The 18,067-nt window shown below is 41.4% G+C and overlaps 1 protein-coding gene across 1 annotated transcript; it reads right to left on the bottom strand.

Annotated features, from left to right (window-relative positions):
• Positions 1 to 226: 226 nt before the first annotated feature.
• On the bottom strand, positions 227 to 17,828 carry pik3ca (phosphatidylinositol-4,5-bisphosphate 3-kinase, catalytic subunit alpha; the record flags this gene model as incomplete). The annotated part of the gene is made up of 20 exons (XM_080833665.1): positions 227 to 4,290; positions 4,821 to 4,972; positions 5,064 to 5,181; positions 5,293 to 5,463; positions 5,579 to 5,657; positions 5,748 to 5,869; positions 6,505 to 6,611; positions 7,639 to 7,810; positions 8,216 to 8,319; positions 8,496 to 8,660; positions 8,896 to 8,977; positions 9,124 to 9,248; positions 9,595 to 9,729; positions 9,920 to 10,072; positions 11,196 to 11,301; positions 11,494 to 11,579; positions 11,726 to 11,971; positions 13,764 to 14,014; positions 14,290 to 14,499; positions 17,477 to 17,828. The coding sequence occupies 20 exons, from the start codon at positions 17,826 to 17,828 to the stop codon at positions 4,020 to 4,022; spliced, it is 3,207 nt and encodes a 1,068-aa protein (XP_080689791.1). The 3' UTR covers positions 227 to 4,019.
• Between the last annotated feature and the right edge of the window lie 239 nt (positions 17,829 to 18,067).

Consider the following 18,067-nt stretch of genomic DNA (forward strand, 5'->3'; position numbering starts at 1 on the left):
TTCAAAATCTACCAAGGAATTCATGCAGAGGCACAGATACAATGTTCTAGAATGGCCATCCCAGCAGATTATAATCTGAAATAATGATAATTATCAGGGGGGTGCCCAAACTTTTGCATAAAACTGTATATGCTTCTGAACAATATAATTCAGGTACTGCATAATTATACTGAAATATGTTTATTTGTACATAGTCACATAACACTCAAAATACTGGAGACAAACAGGGTACAAAGCAATTTAACTGTGGTGCACAATGAAAGTACATAAATGAAAATGGGGGTCTGTTATGGGTTAGTAATTTAGATGTAATATAGGGTTACTAGAGTGCAGTTTTAGGCCAAACATCTTTTAATAGGTACAGAAAAATGAACCAAATAATAGGGCTTTCTTATTCCAATCCCATGCAGAATGAATGTATGTAAGAGTATTTGGCCCGTAATATATTCATAGTAGCGATGGTGATAATAATATTATAATAATAATGTATGAAAATAGAATTTATGATGTAAATGGCTAAAAAGTACAAGTACTCTCCAGAATGATGAAAACATTTCAGTATAGCACAGAAGCCATAGTGCCCTTGCTTTTCAACATCCCCTTCTGAAAGTCCTCAAATACATCAAATGTGTATTTGTTTTAATATTTGTTTTACTTCAAAATAGGGCCCAAATGGGCACACATTAGTGTTTCTAACCATAGTGCGACTCTCAAACAACCTAAAAGATTTAAACATTCACAATCGGTATGAAACTGCCTATGCAAGCCAACCTTCAGTGCTACACAACATGGCAACAACCGCTCTGTTCTTGACATACAAAGGTGCTTCTGAGCCATGAAATTCAAGTAAAACATTTTGAAACTGAAGTATGAAAGTTGTCGATTCTTTTTCCATTTCGTCTTTTTTTTGTGTCATAGAAAAGATGCTTTAAGTCCAACATCTGTATATAGTCCCAGTTGCTGCTCATTGAATGAAAACAAAAAAAAAGTTTAAAAGCATTAACCACAAAATGACATAGATAATTCCAATGGGCCTTCAGTGGGTCCAGCCCAAGAGGATCTGTAGCCGGTACAGACAAACAAACATCAAGGAGAGTGAGGAGAACCATGCACTTAATGGGTTCAACGGGGGCCAATGGAAGGCTGCTTAGCATTACTAGCTTCTAATGCATCTGATCCATTTTCATATAGTAAAGGAGTATAATTGGTTACGTTGCTTAAAAATACATGCAAGATAATTAACCTCAGGGTCATTTCAAAACAAAAAGCCTTGTGAAGGAAAAACAAACAAAAAGGAAAACAATTACAAAGTGCAATAAACACCTGCATACAACAGTTATTGTTAAATTGTGTACACCTTTTCATTGGCTTACTGCATATGAGAACCACGCTTTTGTTTAGTTTTTTGTTTTTGAATCCTCAAGTTCCACAACTGAATGCATAAGTAGTCTGGAATTGTGCAATCAAATCAAAATACTCTCTAAAGATTTGATTGTTATGGTCTGGATGGAAATGTATTCTAATTGAATGTGTTTGTAATATAGCTACATGCTTGCTTGATCATCAAATGAATTCGGTCATGCTCCTTCAACTGTGTTGGGTTACTAGTTCTCTATTAGTGTTCCTGTGAGATTTTTTGTCAGTTGCAGAAATGTCCTCAAATACTAAACTGACACACACACACACACACACACACACACACACTCTTGAGCTTTCTTTCTGCCTGAATCTATTAGCCTACAACTTCCAACAAAGCCATTTTGCACCTATCTAGACCATCTGAGAACATAACTTTCCTGTAGTATTATTCCACTGTGCAAACACTGTTTTTCTGTACATTGTAATCAAAAGTCACACCTCGTGAAGGAGACACTGCCTGACCATGGCAGTGTTTGTGTTCTCAATGGTAAGACAAAATACCATCTTGTAGAGGAAAACAAAAACAAACAAACAAAAAACTTTGGCTCATACAAAGAAGAAATATTCTTTGGGCAGAAAGGTTCTAGAGCAAATGCCCTTTTCTTCCTTTGATCAAAGATACATTTCTAAAAAAAGGACACCTCAAAGCATGATTGCACCCCACTCGTAACCTTGTCCGTTTTTCAAAACATGTTGAAAGCTTTGCCAAGACTTGTTATGTGAGCTCCAACTTATTGTGGAGGTCTGGTAAGCCAAGTTGATGGACATAATCAAATGGCCTAGAAAGAGGATGACAACTGTTTCCACTGTCCTCGTATGCTCACAGGCAGTCTAAATATACACCATCACTCTGGCTTGTTGAGAGCAGAACTGTCAGTTAATAAATCATAATCATCTGTCTTTAGGGGGACATTTTCCTGATACTGGGCCAATGCTGGTCAGAAACGTAATGTTACATAACCAATGTGATTGGACTGCTCAGATGAATGCCAACATAACACTAGCACTCTCAACAGGAATCTTCAAATCCGCTTGTTTTGGTTTGATGGTATAGAAAATATCAGTCATGATGGAGAAGAACACTGGTAACTAGCACACACGTGCACACGCACAAACTGACAATGTAGTTACAGTTCTCTTTCCCGTTACAATATCTCACTGTACAGTTTTTTACCATGAGGAAGGTTGGGATCATTGTAAGGCAGTTAACTATATATGTATGTGTATATATACACAGCTATTTAGACCAAACATACTACAGTGAACAAATTAATTGACTCAATCCTGATTTCACAGTTTTCTTTTGCCTCAAGCATGGCACTCTTTCCACCCCCCATCTACTGATGCTGCATCTACAAAACGATCCCTTAGCTTACGTTTCTGTCTTCATACGAGGACTGCCCCTTTCTCAACCATCTGCTTGCATGATGAAATATGACTCGGCATAAAAAAAAGGAACCAACTGCTCTTAGACATTCATCTCGGCCTAGTCATCTTAAGCGCTCGGCACTTTAACCAAGCAGCACTCTTTCATAGACTCGCACTTGCCTTTCCTATACAGTCCAAGACACGAGGCAGAACCAAGCACTCACTCATTGCACTTCAACTTACATTTAAGGCTTCGTATATCTACACTGCAAGGGGTTTTCTAGTAGCACATTCATCATTCACAATAGGTCTCTACAGAATAAACTGGGCCCATGTTGTGTAGGCATTACAGGCGCACTATGGGAGAAGGGATGGATGAAAACATTGCAAAAGGAAAATTGTAGTAAATAAATAAAATTAATTGTAAGCCATTGTAAGCTTTCAGGAGCCTGTTGTTTAGTATTGGTGGATTGGTGTAGGTACCAGCAGTACCCACAAGGTGTCACAGCTGTGCCTCTCTACACATCAGTCATTTCCACAACATCCTTTTTTAGTGTGTGTGTGTGTGTGTGTGTGTGTGTCTTCATGGGTTGACGGGGACTAGTTGTACAACTCAAATGGAGAGGAAATGGGGGAGGGGATAGGGTTGAAAAAACAAAATACCCTGTTTCGCTTGGGTGTTGCAGAGTTCCGTGCATATTTTGAAAGGCATTAAAAGTTTGAGGAAGACTTTATACCCCCAAAGCTCCTGAAACGTAAAGAGGCGATTGTTGTAGGTTTTTTTTGTTTTGTTGTTGTTGTTGTTGTTGTTGTTGTTTGTTTGTTTTCTTACAAAAAGGCATGAAAGGAATGAAAACCTCTCTCCAGAAACAAAAGGAATACAAAACGCAGCCAACACTGAGAAGGACAGAGAGGAATTGGCAAGTAACGTTTCTTCTTGTAACGATGCTGCAGGTGAGGAAAAACATAGAATGAAAAAACAGCAAAAAGACAAAACAAACAGAGAAAAACGTCAGTCTGGATTGTGTAGTGCTCTGTAGGCCGCTGGCAGCGTTAACCTACGAGTTATTGAGGTCTGAGTGTGCCACTGTGCCAACCTACAGAGGGAGGGGGAGGGGGCAGTGTGTGTTCCATCCCGTTTGTTAGTCCATCTGTCCGTCCGTCCGTCCGTCCGTCCGTACGTCCACTCTCCGCTCAACCTGCGGACACTCACACAGGGTGTGAATCCCCTCTCAGTTCTGGGCGTGGTGCCGGATGGTGTGGAAGATCCAGTCCATTTTGGTGGTCCAGCCGCCGTGGTGAGCGTCGTTCATCTGCTTCATGAAGTAGTCCAGGGCCTCCTGCTCCGTCTTGTCCAGAGCCAGTGTCTTGCGGATGTATGCTATGTCATCGAAGCTCTGCAGCTCCGGCATCCCAGAGCCCAGCATCATGGAGAACAGGTTGATGAACAGGTTTGCATGCTGCCTGATAGCCAGGTAGGCCTTGTAGCACATCTCCTGAAACCTATGTTGAAACGAAAAAGAAAAAAAAACATTTGTTATCTGCTAAAAAAATATAATAACGATCATGTTCATGCCTCCCATAAAGGCAATTTCTGTTCAACATCACTCTCTACACCTCCTCCCCTTAAACAAACACCACCCTGGCACAGAACATATTCCGCCGTTCACTGCAATCTGGATGACCACGTTCATTTAGGGCCTCTATCAGGGGCAACTGAGCTGGAAATCTGATAGATGACGGATGCGTGTGAGGGAGGCAGGAAACTTGGCAGGCGGTGCAGCGTCAGACTATTATCAGAATGGGGAGTACTAGGAAGAGGCGAGCAGGGAAACCCTGTTAGGAAACATAAAAGGGGCCATTGTTCTTTTCCGCCCTCTCTTCACACTCGCTCCACTTTAGGCACTGGGCGGGTATTCTCTGGGCCTGCCAATGCCCAAATGATTAGGTTCAGCAGACAAGAGAGGCTTTCTCTCCTGCGCAGACTGAAAACTGACAAACAGACCCACACAAAGATAGAACCACACACAAACCTCTCAAACTCTCTTGTTTTTGTGCACTCTTGCGTTCCTTTGCTTATGACTATTAAAAAGTCCTGTGTTAGAACAAACGGCACTCGTTCTCTTTTGTAGCCAAACTTCTTCTTCTTGTGGTCCAGGAAATGGCCAAAGTCTATGTGAAACAGCTGAAAAGAAGAGATTGACAGTAATGTCAGGCAAACTTATCCAAAGCTTCTTATGCGGAAACAGAGGAACATGTGATGACACTGCGCCTACCTGCCCGTCATCCTTCACCATGATGTTACTATTATGCCGATCACCGATTCCTAGAATGAATGTGGCCACACAATAGCCAGCACATGATCGGGTAAACAGGTCAATGGCCATATCGTACCTAATGAAAAAACACACAAACAAACAAAACAAAATCATACATTTCTTAATCAGACAGTGATTTCAAAGGTAACCATTAAAGAGTGTAGTAAGTACAATGAAATGTCCATACATCTCGCCCTTGTTTTTGTCCTTTAGCCACTGGTGGAGGGTGTTGCTGTTGAACTGGAGAGCCCCCTTCAGGCCTCCTTTGCACTGAATCTGCATAATGGTGTGGGAGCTTCTGACCACTTCGATTAGACCCACACAGTCACCAATAGACAGGCAACCATAAGGAAGCATCCTAAAGCACAGCAGATACACACCAGACACCATCAGTTCGCTGCACACTTTTCACATCGAGTAGGGCAATAGATAAGGTCTTGAAGTATTATAGCAATTCTTATTGTGTGAAATACCTGAGGTCCAAGCCTTGGTTTTGCCAGATGTTTTCCATTATTCTAATAATCTGAAGTGTTAGCATGTCTTGCCGTAAATCTGGAAGAGAGGACACACGGAGTGTTAGGCAGACATTTGGTGAGTAGGCTGGTAGAGAGGAATGGTGCTGAGGAGGGCAGGCACGGTTACCGTCTCCATTCTTGAAGATGATTTCATTGTTCTGGAAGAGAAGCTCTGACATGATGTCTGGGTTCTCCCAGTTCAGCCACAGCGGCCTCTTGGCTGACGACATGATTCGACACTCATCAAATCTGCCAGAGATGAGACATTTCACCCATACACATCAGTACAACTCAGTTCAGTCAGAACGCTCGTACTGGCTTTCTGGTGCTTTCCGCTTCACATCAAGTCAGTTAAGCGACTGATTCTAGGGTAATTGACATAGAGGAAAAAAATCAGGAACAACTGCCTGACTTTTTTAAGTCGTTTTTTGTTTTTGTTTTGGAAGATTTAGAAGGGTAGACACAAAACACACTACAATAAAATTCCAAATCTTCAAACTCAGAGATAGGCCAGCAGCTATGAGGTCATTGAGGTTGTTGGCACACCTGATGTGTACCGAAATTACAGTTTATGATGCCAGTTCAAAGCAAGACCAATTTCCCAGAACTATGCAAGTTCACTGGCCTTATTTCAAATAATACATAATTAAATAGAGCTGTTGCATTGCTTCATCAACCAAACAACGGAGAGGCAAGAAAAGCGAATTTTGTTGTCGAGGACAACTTTTGATCCTGTAAATGTCCACACAAATGTAATTCACACATACCATAACAAGTGGGAGGCAACAAACCTAGAAGAGAATTAGTGGCGTGATGCCACACTTGCCCTTTTCTATCTATATCTTACTTCCCCTCAGTGGGCTTATTGGTCCTGAAGGACTCACCGTAGGTTGCCCAGCTGGTGCGCCGGGTTGAGTGGGGAGGTGAAGTTCTGGAGTGCGTCCATGTAGTCCGGCCTCCTCATCTGCTCCACAAGGAACTTCATCTGCACCTAGAGAAAGACGAGCCATGCTAGGTGTTAGCGTAGAAACACATTCAGAGAAGAAGCCACGAGGTTGGGGTTTGCACCACAATAGTAATCTTCAGTCCCTAATTTTGAATTTCCCCATGATATAAAGTTTAATTTATGCCTACAAATAATGAGACCTATTTAATCATCATTGTTACCTATGTGTAACAATCTTTGTGTCAGTATAAAATTTAGCTCCAGAGTTGCACTTGTATGCCATATTCAATTCTACAGAATGATACAAAAAAATGGAAAAACATTTTTAATTATAGTCTTGGTTTGACAAAACATGATGCACTACTCTTCACTGTTTCATGGAAATTGACATGCAGCCTCTAGATAGAGGCTTTTGTTCCACTTGACTTGCATTGCAATGAAGCTGCACACAGGTTGGGCCTTCATGGAAACTAAATCTCCCGACTGCCGTTGCTCCTGCCACGCTCGACTAGTTCCGCTAGCTAAGCCGAGGCCAGTGTGTGGGCAGTCAGACTCCGGGGGATGGCAGCAGACCTGGAACTTTATTTAGAAGCCAGCCATGGGCCTGCCAGTGGGCAGGAACACTCAGCTGCTCGCTGGCTTGCTGCACCGTGCTTGCTTGGCTCAGTTCACCTGGCATGCACAGATCCCCTGAGGATTTGCTTCCGATAACTATCGGACAAGTTGTATTTCTAACGCCTTGTGTTTATTTGGGTGGGTGGCTGGGCAGTCATTTGTGGAACTGGATAGGCATGAGACCAGATGTGATTGATTTAATGAATGGGATGATAAATTGACCTCCAAATACAACTTTGAAAGAATGAAATCATACCTAAGCTATTAATAAACAATTCATCTATTTTTTTGTAATTTCAATTAAAATGAGTAAAGTCACTAGGGAAATTGAGTAGTTTGGCATTTCGTTAAAAAAAGGCGACAACATCAAGTTGTTTGTTTCAATGCATGCTCTGTGAGACACACAGACAGTGAGAGTCACCCAGGCCAGAGTGTGCAGTGTGGTCTGTGGTCTCACCTTCTGGGTCTCATCCTTCTTCTCCTGCTTGAGGATGTCTGTGAGGTTGATGAGTTTCTCCATGGCTTCCACCTGCCGGCTCAGGTGCTTGAGGTACATGCCACAGGCGCGGCAGTAGGACTCCAGCAGCAGCCCAAAGCGCTGGCTCACAGTCTTATTGTGCATCTCCGACCTGCAGCCACCCACACACACACACACACACACACACACACAAACAAACAAAAACACACACACACACACACACACCAATACATTTAAAGTAAAGTATATCACAGCACTTTCAACACTGTAGAGTATCAATATCTCTGTACGTGGATATGATGGCAAACAGCACAACACAGTTATTGAATAAGTTGTATCAAAATGAATCATTCTGCCAGTCAGTACATGAAGTTGTATTCCTTTTCCTATTTTTTCTACTTTAAAGGCTGGTTCAAGACACAGAAAAGCATCACAATCTTGCAGGAATGTAATCATTTACAAAAATAGTAGTGAGTGACTATTTCAAGAGAAATGTTCTGCCATTAATTCCTCCTTGATAAAGTGCACTCTTAATCCATAGTACTGGCTCACTCACTTCAAGTGCCAAAAGAAGAAGTGTCCTATCCTCTGGTTGGTTAGGGCTTTCTTCAGCAGAAACCGTACTAGCGGATTATCCAGGTACTGCTCATACTTCAGGACCTTATGTGAGGAAAAGAAATCAGACATTGAGAACTGACCAACAAATAAACACATTTGAGAATCAAACAACATGTAAGAAAGCAGGAGATTACATTTCTCTCATGTTGTTCACCATGACCTCGGCAGTGTCAATAGCTTTTGAAGATTGTAATCTTATCCACAGAGAGTTGTCTTACCTGAACAAGCTGAATGAGGTACTGGGACAGCTTGTCGTCAGTCAAATACTTCTCAAGGCACCGTACAGCAAAGTCTCGGATCATTGGATCTGGATAATTACAATCTAGTAACTCCATGGCTTGTTCGGGTTTTATTGCGGGCCAATCTTTCAGAAGGCAATACATCTGAATGTGAAAGATAACATGCTTAGTAAACAGGCAACAAGTCATGAAATCAGATGGAACAAAAACAGTTGACATTACAATGTGCAACTGCCTTTATGTCGTAGCATGAAATTGAATATTCCCTGAACACTGATTACTGAAGTATACAAGTAATACACCCCTTAACCTTGAAATAGTCATTGTGAATAATTCATTAAAATGTAATATGAATGTAAAACATATTAACATTCAATACCTGTGCTACTTCATCACGTGAGTTCCACTTCACTGCAAGTAAAATCTTGGGCAGGACTTCTGGCATATTCGCAGAATATTGCCTGAAAGGACAAAGAAAGGAAGCATATAGTAAATCAACCACCATCTTTTCCACACTCAGGTTATCAAGGGAGAGACCATGGTTGGAATTAACGTGTGTGTGTGTGTGTGTGTGTGTGTGTGTGTGTGTGTGTGTGTGTGTGTGTACCTGTGCCTCCACAAGAAATCCTTCTCCTGCTCAGTGATCTCAGAAAGTGGATCTCTGTTGCACAAATGTCTTAGCTGCTCAATGTCACTCTCGGTCATGGCATGGTCGCGAGCCAGGCGGGAACTCTGTGAGGGATGGCACACAAAGATGGCTCAAATCATTCAAAGCTCAAAGCATCAGTTAAGTTGTGCCAAGCTGTGGGGAAACAACCTGCTTCTCTGATCTGATAGCACTGTTATTAAAAAGCCCATGTCCAGAGACATACAATGGGACAGAGTCTGGTTACTACCACTAACGTATGGTGCCAAGAAAGCGAGACCCATATTTCACTGAATTGGAACATACATACATAACACAGACACCTGCTACTGCAGTGTTACACTTGCATCAGCATGAGAACAAGTTTTGCAGAACATAATGGCAATCGCCAGATGGAATGGAATTCAAATAGACCTTGGCTAACGAGCTTACCTGACCAGATTGGCAGTAATTGTATCCCATCTCTCTAGATATGATCCAATTAGCATGATCCTCCACAACGGTCATGTCGGGGAACTTCACTGGACTGCTGAAGTAGTCAAACTCCAGCTCGAGACAAGGAGTTTCCTGAGAGCAAAACACAGATGGCTTAGTTAAAAGCACTCAGTCAAAGGAGGATCTGCACGTAAAACATTGATTAGTCTCCATAGGAGTGCTACAGTCCTGTGTGGTTATTACACAAGACAAATATTCATCTCAGGCTGCAGAGTGAACTTCAGTACATGTTTTGTGAGTCTGTTGTGAGCTGAGCATTTACCTTATTGGGATTGGACCCAGTGACACCAATGGGGTTGAGCAGGTCCTCCAGGCCATGGGGTACAGGCCAGAGATTCAGTGCCATCTTGCCTGACACCAGAGTGTCTGTGTAGTCAAAGAGGTTGACATTTCCCCAGGCGAGTGGGCAGTGCTCCTATGTAGTGGAACATTCAGGGGTGAGCTTTCTGTCTCAGTCTGTGCAGAACAACCAACAGCCACTGTCACATTAGTAGCCTACGAGTGAAACAGCAGCATTTTTAAACTGACATTGAACAGACATGTTCATCTATATTTCCATAATGTTCCCAAGGGAACAAAATAAAAAAGGAAAGAATCTTTGGCATAACAGTGCCTGCTACAAGTAAGAGGAAAAGCCAACTCTCAATCAACAGAGTGGTTGCACAGGGGCCCTCAAACGTGCACTTTTGCATGCACTTTTCACAGCAATTTGAGCTGATGCTAACCATTGATGTGACACCAGCTATATTCCTTGAAGTGCACAAGCAGAAAAGCTGTTTAAATAATATTGTTCTAAGTTGACTGCAATCTGCAATAATAGATTCACCATATGAATAGAAATTAAGATAGCTACATGAACAGCTAGCTAGAGTTTTGGCTTGGGGGTAGAGCCAAATTATTATAAAAACCAAAGTCATTTCACTTTAAAAACAAGCAAATGCCAGGCAGAGGTAGCATCAACATTATTTCCTCAGCATTTAAGCAACTGGAAGGTGATATAATTCAGAAAGCTTTAGGAGTTATTTTAGGGATGTGAAGCGGAAGACTGGAAGTGATAGAACTGACATTTTTACTGAGCATCTATTCCCCCCATCTCTCCTGACCCGAGCACGGTTTTAATAGGCAACAGAATTGTGTGCATCGGTGTGAGAGTGTGCGTGTGTCCCAAAACGCTTTTTTCACTTTTTTTTTTTTTTTTTAAAGCTTGGCTAAAAATAGAAACTTCAACATGAATCCCTTGCAGTATCACACATGCTTTCAAGTTCCACACTGTGACTCTTTCAGGGCGATTGCTTATCCAAAAATATCAGTTACGCACAAGCCCTGCCACAATCACACCATGTAATAAAAGCGAGAGCTTGAACCTGTAATCTGACTACATTTGGTTAAGGAGGAAAAGAAACACCCGACACGTGCACAGACAGGGCTCACTGACCAGCCAATGCAGGGAAGACAGCCAAACCGTCTCTGACCTGCCTAATATATGGCTGCCTAATTAATGCTTTAATGTTTAATCTTAGCAGCCATCAGCCAGTTACCTCTTTTGCCCCCTTCCTCCCTTTCACAGAGCAGATGGACAGACAGAGGCGGGCGGCCCTCGGGATATCAGGAATGTACATGTCATATTGCAGCCATTCATTCCACCTGCAGGTCCATACAAACATAAAGGACAGGAGTCAACAGTGGGAATGAGGACAGGGCAGCACCACTGATATAACACAGCAAAATGGTGGCAACAGTCTTCATCCAACATGCCTTTGCTGATGAAGATGAAAGCTGCACTGAAGTTCTTGGTAAAAATGGCAAACAGTTATGCCAAGGGGAGTGTTTTTTTACCTGGGATTGGAGCATGGTACGCGTTGTGTGTTGACATTATCGCATAGCTGCTCACCACCGTGGTAAATCCCTGTCCGTACATAAATCTACAACAACACATAACAACAACAGATCAACACTACTTAAATATGACTACGTCAGCCATGTTCCAATGTAAAACACACACAGAACATAAATGAATGCAAAGCAGTTATTTCCATGCAATATTACGAAAAGGGCACACTTAACCAACCTTGTCAATGTCCCTGATGTTTACATTGACGTAGGTGGCACATAGTACACGTATCCTCAACATGCCGTTGATGGTCCAGAGGGACTTTGTGGAGGACTCCCCGTTCATGTATGGAGTTGCCGTGGAGATGCGACGGGCATAAGAGGGCATCGTGAAGTTGTCCACTGGGAGCTGAGAGTACAGGCTGTCTTTCGCCATCAACATGAGGTTAGGCATCCGGTTCAGCATGATGCAGCTCCTCACGTACTAAAAGAAACAGGAGGACAGGTAGCATTAAGTACTAGTAAATTCAAAAAGGGGCATGATGGCATTTCAAACAATATATATATAAATACACAAGGTGCAATTTGTTCAGAAATAAACAATTACATTGAGGAGGTTTTGAAAAAATAATGGACCATGGAAATTCATGCAGCATGTAGCTATGAAAAACACAAGGACAATAGTAGCCGCATGTTCTTTGGATCTGAAAGCCTCTATTAGCAACATTCAATTACATAATTCAATTATTGTGACACAAGATGACTCACTGAGTTTTGCTCATATTACCACTTCAAGGGCCTCAGTTGTGAAGGCTTGCATTGAACCCAAATTTGTTTCTAAAAATATTTCTCCTTTCCTGCAAACTGAGATTTTTTTCGATCTAATTTGCTAAACATATGATAATAATGAATGAAAACATGGTAAATCATGAAAGCACTTAATGTCCACTGCTGTAAGTGTGCAAAATGGATTGAGTAACACCCTTACTAAACATGTTAAGGTGAGACAGCCACAGCCGATTCTGTGACTGAACACACTAACCCAGATTAACACTTCACATGTTCCAATAATGTCCAAACCGTTGTTGTTCAAGGCTGCAACAACTGTCTGTCAATACACATTTACATAAGGTCTAATATGACCTATTTTGTTAAACGTGTATCAAGTAGTTGCACACAAAATGAATGGTGTACAATGGTGATGCAACTCTGAGGGTATTCTAAATATCCTGGCAGTTATTCAGTGTTCCCCAATATTACCATGAACTTGACATACTTCTCTTGTGTTTTCTAATGTATTTGTTAACATGACAGTGTCCTCTAAATAGTGAGCCAACACCTTTGCACCTTTAAAACAAACCCACAAGATCGCTTCAGAGTTGCAATCGTTTTCTAAGTTAGTCTACTCAAAGGACTGAGTAGTGCAAAGATCATTGCTTATTGAACTTGGTCAACTTGGACAAATGCACCAGCTGAACACAAATATGGATCCAAAAGACAATTTTAGACCTTGCAAAACAGAGTCATCAAATCAGATCCCTCCCCAAAAAAACTCCATTTTCCAACTAAAAAGTATACATACAGACGCAGCCTCTTGAAATCTCAGGACAACATGGTCCGCTGCATCAGATAGTCATTCATCAGTGAACACAGCTTGTGTCACCATCTCATGCAGTAACTAACACACAGGCTTTAAACATGAGGCTAATTTCACTGCTTATGGCTAACACTAACTGCCAGGATTGTACAGACACTGTGGGAATGGTTCAGTTTATTCCCCCAAAAATATATGAATGATTTTTATCTTAAAGTGAATTTTTAAAATAGTGTAATTCTCCCCCTTCACAGTTATCCCCATGCAGTCCAGGTTCTTGCCTTTACTACCTTGTCTATGTAGCTTGCATGGAGTAAGAAACCGGCCTTAGAGCTATGGAGTATTACTTCAGGTGACTTCTAGTGACGTACTCAGAAATACAAATTCAGTGTTCAGGAATGGAGCAGCTTCCCTTTTACTCTCACTCAACTGCTTGGCTTTGTTAATTACAGGCTCTTCATGACCCAAATATATCAAAGCAGTGAAATCAGCTTCCTTACTGCAAGGCTGAGCATGGCCATATCCACTGCTTTGTTGTAGTGGTAAAAAATACAGTTCTATTATCATCATTGTAAAGCCTACGATTAAACTAGTGGAGCAAGCATCCGCAGATGGAAGTAGAAGAATATTATCATTATATATTTAGCACGGTGATATGAATGATACACATTGGAGTACTTACTTTATACTGACTGAGGGGATATTTCTCCAACAGGTACTCATCGCAGCCGCATACTTTCAGGATGTATTTTCCCTGGTACTCCTGCACGCACATCTTGAGCTGCTCTGCAGAAAGCAGCATACTCCTAGTCTTTTTCCTAATGGCTTCTGCGATCACCTGCTCCGGTACACAATCATGGTTGATCTTGAGTGTGTACTTCTGCTTGTCATTGTTAGGGGAGACTATTACCCAAATTACCACAATGATTTGACCTACAAAAAAAGAAAAAATATTAATATGGATGATGCACAAAAAACAAAGGCTGCTCGTATCAAATCAACTCATGATGTCCTGGTGGGTGGAGTGTAAAGAAAGGCCATCATTGTAGAGTAGATATATACAAGAGGAATATTAAATAGGGGAAAATGGTTCATACATGGTTTGAGCATTGTGAACATAAAGTACACCGTTTAACCCAAAGCCAGATCAAACTAGAACAGAACCATATTAAAGGGTCTATGTTTTTGCCTCTTCATAAAATTCTTACCTTTATCAAGTTTGGCATAGATGTGCTTGGGAAGCTCGACCGAAGACTCTACATTGGGAGGGTAAACATATAATGCCCGACTATGAGGGCCATTGACATCTCGGAGTTCCACAGAGTCTTTGCACACATTGAGAATGTTTCTCCGGAAGTCCTGCACTTCGGGGTCCTTCACCAGATCAAACTCACACACAGGCATGCCAATCGCAAAACCTGAAAGAGATGGGGGGAAAACATGTCATGTCTTACATTCTCAACATGTGAGTCAAATGAACAATCACCAGATGTAGTTGTATTGAGAGGAAAAGGTATCTTTAATTATTATTTGTAAATGCACGTCATATGATCCATAAATATTCAGTGATTTACAAACGTTTTTCTATCCACACACAAACTCCTTTCTTGTGACTTATAAAAATACATCATCCTTTGCATGTGCATTTTTCGTGAAATGTCATTTGTAATTCTGCGTGTTCAGTGTTGAATCCGCATTAGTTTCATCATCCAACACACGCATTCATCCCAGCCTCCACAGAGGTCATTCAGAGACAATTTCACCTTTCGTGATTCACACACAAATAGGTCTTGATCCACACAATTGTTTCCTGATGCTCGCTCTATGACTACGTGGAGGGCCAACTGTAACGTATGTATGAAAGTAAAAGGTTTGTCCGACACTTCTGTGCTCATTGGGAACAAATTCAGAAGCTGACCAGGGGCCGTATTCACAAAGCCTTTTATCTTACCACTAGGAGTGCTCCTAACTCGCGCTAAAACCTTTTACGTAGGAGTCATTTCTTAAAAGTGATTCACAACGGCTCTGAGACCTACTCATACTAAGGATAAAACCAACTCCTAAGCTTAAGATAAAAACTCCGTTGCTATGGATGACGTCGATCCTCATGCACGAGTTTAGAAGTGGTGCGCACGGTGATTGGTTGCTGACAGGCGCTCTCATTCAAAACTCAGTCCTAACATCCCCCTAACGATCCCACTAAATCAACAGAAAATAAGAGAATAACCTAGGCTTCAAATAAAGTCATATTAAATAGTTATGGACAGTGCACTTAGCAGAATGCACACGCATGATGACAAGTTTGTGCATCCAATGAGAATGACGCTTTGCACGTTAAGAGAAAGAGAAATTGCCGAAAAAAACACGGAAATTGCATGAAATCAAAGAAGTAATAATTAAAGCACCCTGCAAACTATGCGTGAGGCATGGGAGGACATATGTGTTAACATAAATGCTTCATTCCCTGCCGTGTGTCGCTCTGTCGATGACTGCGAGAAGCGGTGGTATGCGCTCCAGTCACAATGTAGGATGGAGATTGCGGAGTGAACTTTAAAAGAGCCGTCGCGGCTACAGGTATTGTGTCACCAAAATAGGCCTCATGCGTATACTTGCATGTTGTAGTTCAACTGTGCTCCCGGTTGTGGATTGAGGAAGGGTGTCAAAAGCCATGTCTTGCATGGATAACCACTGTCACCCAACAAGTGGCATTCAGCAGGTACATGGTGCCGCTCAAAAAGGCGCAGACCGCTCTCCATTAAAATGCGCGAATCGTGCGTAGATCCAGGCCACTTCGCAACAATATCCATGATTGTGAAAAATCCAAAAATCTTAATGTTATCAAACATTTAATTTCCGGACTGATTGGGTTGTTTCGGATAGTTGGAGACGTGATTGCATCCCACACTAATTCTAGTAAAATGTTGATGCCTTCGCGGTTTAAACGATATCTTCTCAACAATTCAGAGTCGTTCATTGTCTCCAACACCTTACGTCTGGCCTCAGCCATTTTAAGACTTTTTGTGAATAGGTCTTAGTGACTTAGGAGTCCTCACGAGGAGTTTTAAGCTGTCCTAGACTTAGGTGCTACTTTTAGGGATAAAATATTTTGTGAATTGCTCTTAGTAAAAAAAAATAGGAGTCCTAAATTTAAGACTGACACGCCCATTATTTTTAGGAGTTTCTCCTAAATTCGCCACTTATGAGCTACTTTTAGCCCTAAGATTCTTTGTGAATACGGCCCCAGATGTGTAGGTATTAATAAGCAGGTCTGAACCTTAACGGTGTAACATTTAGCTTTTGTAATAAAAAAGGTGCCATCTGCCTCAGCATACTCTAGGTTACTACTCTACTCCAATTTCTACTATTGAAAAATAACATTTTTAGAATAGAGATAATAGATAACGCTATGACATTTAACTATTAAAATGTAAATTCAGTGAATTACTAATCTGCAATAACATAAGAGCAGATTGTGTTGGCAATTAAAAACTAAACAGCAGCACTACTGCAATTTTGAAACAACATTATTAAATTGTCGTTTCAGTTAGTATTCAGCAATTAATGAAAAATCACAGTGAAATATTTTATTGTGATTTGTTGCAGGTCCGCAATCATAGAACGATCATCAACGAGCATCAACAAGAGACATCCTGAGCCATCCTTTCATGCAGATGAAATAGTCCCATGTGTTGACAGGAATCAACCAAATGGGTGGGGTTATGATGTAATGTTGCAAAGCCATACAAATATTGATGCTTCACCACTCATTGAAGCATCTATCTCCATCATTAACCCATTTCTGTGGTGAGGTGGTTTGTATTCTGTGCATGAAACATATAGTAAGCTAATCACAAGGAAGGTTCGTAGGACTATTAATATATTCTTAACACTTTCAGAGAGCCTCGAGAAGCCATATCCATTTCAGCTCACAATGGCAAGTCTTCAGTAAAGGAATTACTGCAGCTAGCTGTTTGTCAGTGCAGCACTATTATCTGGACAGCTTCACAAACCTTGGATGAATATTGAGATAGTTGGGGATCCATTTCAGCTGCATGGTGGTAAGTTTGTGGAAGCTCGCTGTAACTTTTAATTTTCCTCATCAACCTAATGCAATTCTTGGAGCTTAGGCTACTACATACCTCACGGCCTGAATAACTCAAGACTGCCACCTAATAGTCGCTTCATTTCGTTTTTTCGGGTTTGTACAAATCATAGTACGTTTGTTCAAACGAGAGCTTCAAAGTCACAAGTAAGGTGTTCTGTGTTTGTGGATAGAGAAATGTGTTTGTAAATCGTTTAATACTTGTGGATCATGGTACGTGCGTTTACAAATAATTATGAGAGACGTTTTGCTCCATATAGTTGTGTCAGCAAAGGAGGAAAAAGAAAACCTACCGATCTCTCGGTTGAGAATTTTCTCCTCCCTATTTCCCACAGGCTCAATAACTTTTAAGAAGGGCTGAAAGAGCCTGAGGTCACAGAGCCTCCGGGTCTCATCGTAGAACTCCTCACGCTCTGCCTCCTGGGTAACACTGACAAAGATGTAGGAGGTCTCCTCCTGCAGAAGATGGTGCAAGGGGTATTTCCGAGCCTCCTTGAACAGTTCATGTTTGATAGTGATAAGGGTGGCCTCACGGAGGCACTCCAGGGTAAGGATCATGCCATTGGGCAGCAGGCAGTCCACGAGAATTTTTGGGGGCATCAAGTGGATGCCCCATAATTCTCCCGAAGATGGCCGAGGCGGCATGTTCCTTAAAACTTCACAGTTTCACTACTGAGGAGAAATTTATCTTAGCTTCTGTAAAAGAAAACGGCAAATAAATCAAGCTCAAAGATACGGAAACATTTGGGTATAAGCATTTTCTAAATAGTGTTAATAGGCCTACTTTAACATTTTATCATATATAAACTTCATACCAATTAGAGGCATTGTTGTGTCAAATAATCAAACAACTGCTCTGTATGAGAAAACATGATATCATGATG

The sequence above is a fragment of the Sprattus sprattus genome (assembly GCF_963457725.1).
Source record: "Sprattus sprattus genome assembly, chromosome: 2".
NCBI classification, from domain to species: domain Eukaryota; kingdom Metazoa; phylum Chordata; class Actinopteri; order Clupeiformes; family Clupeidae; genus Sprattus; species Sprattus sprattus.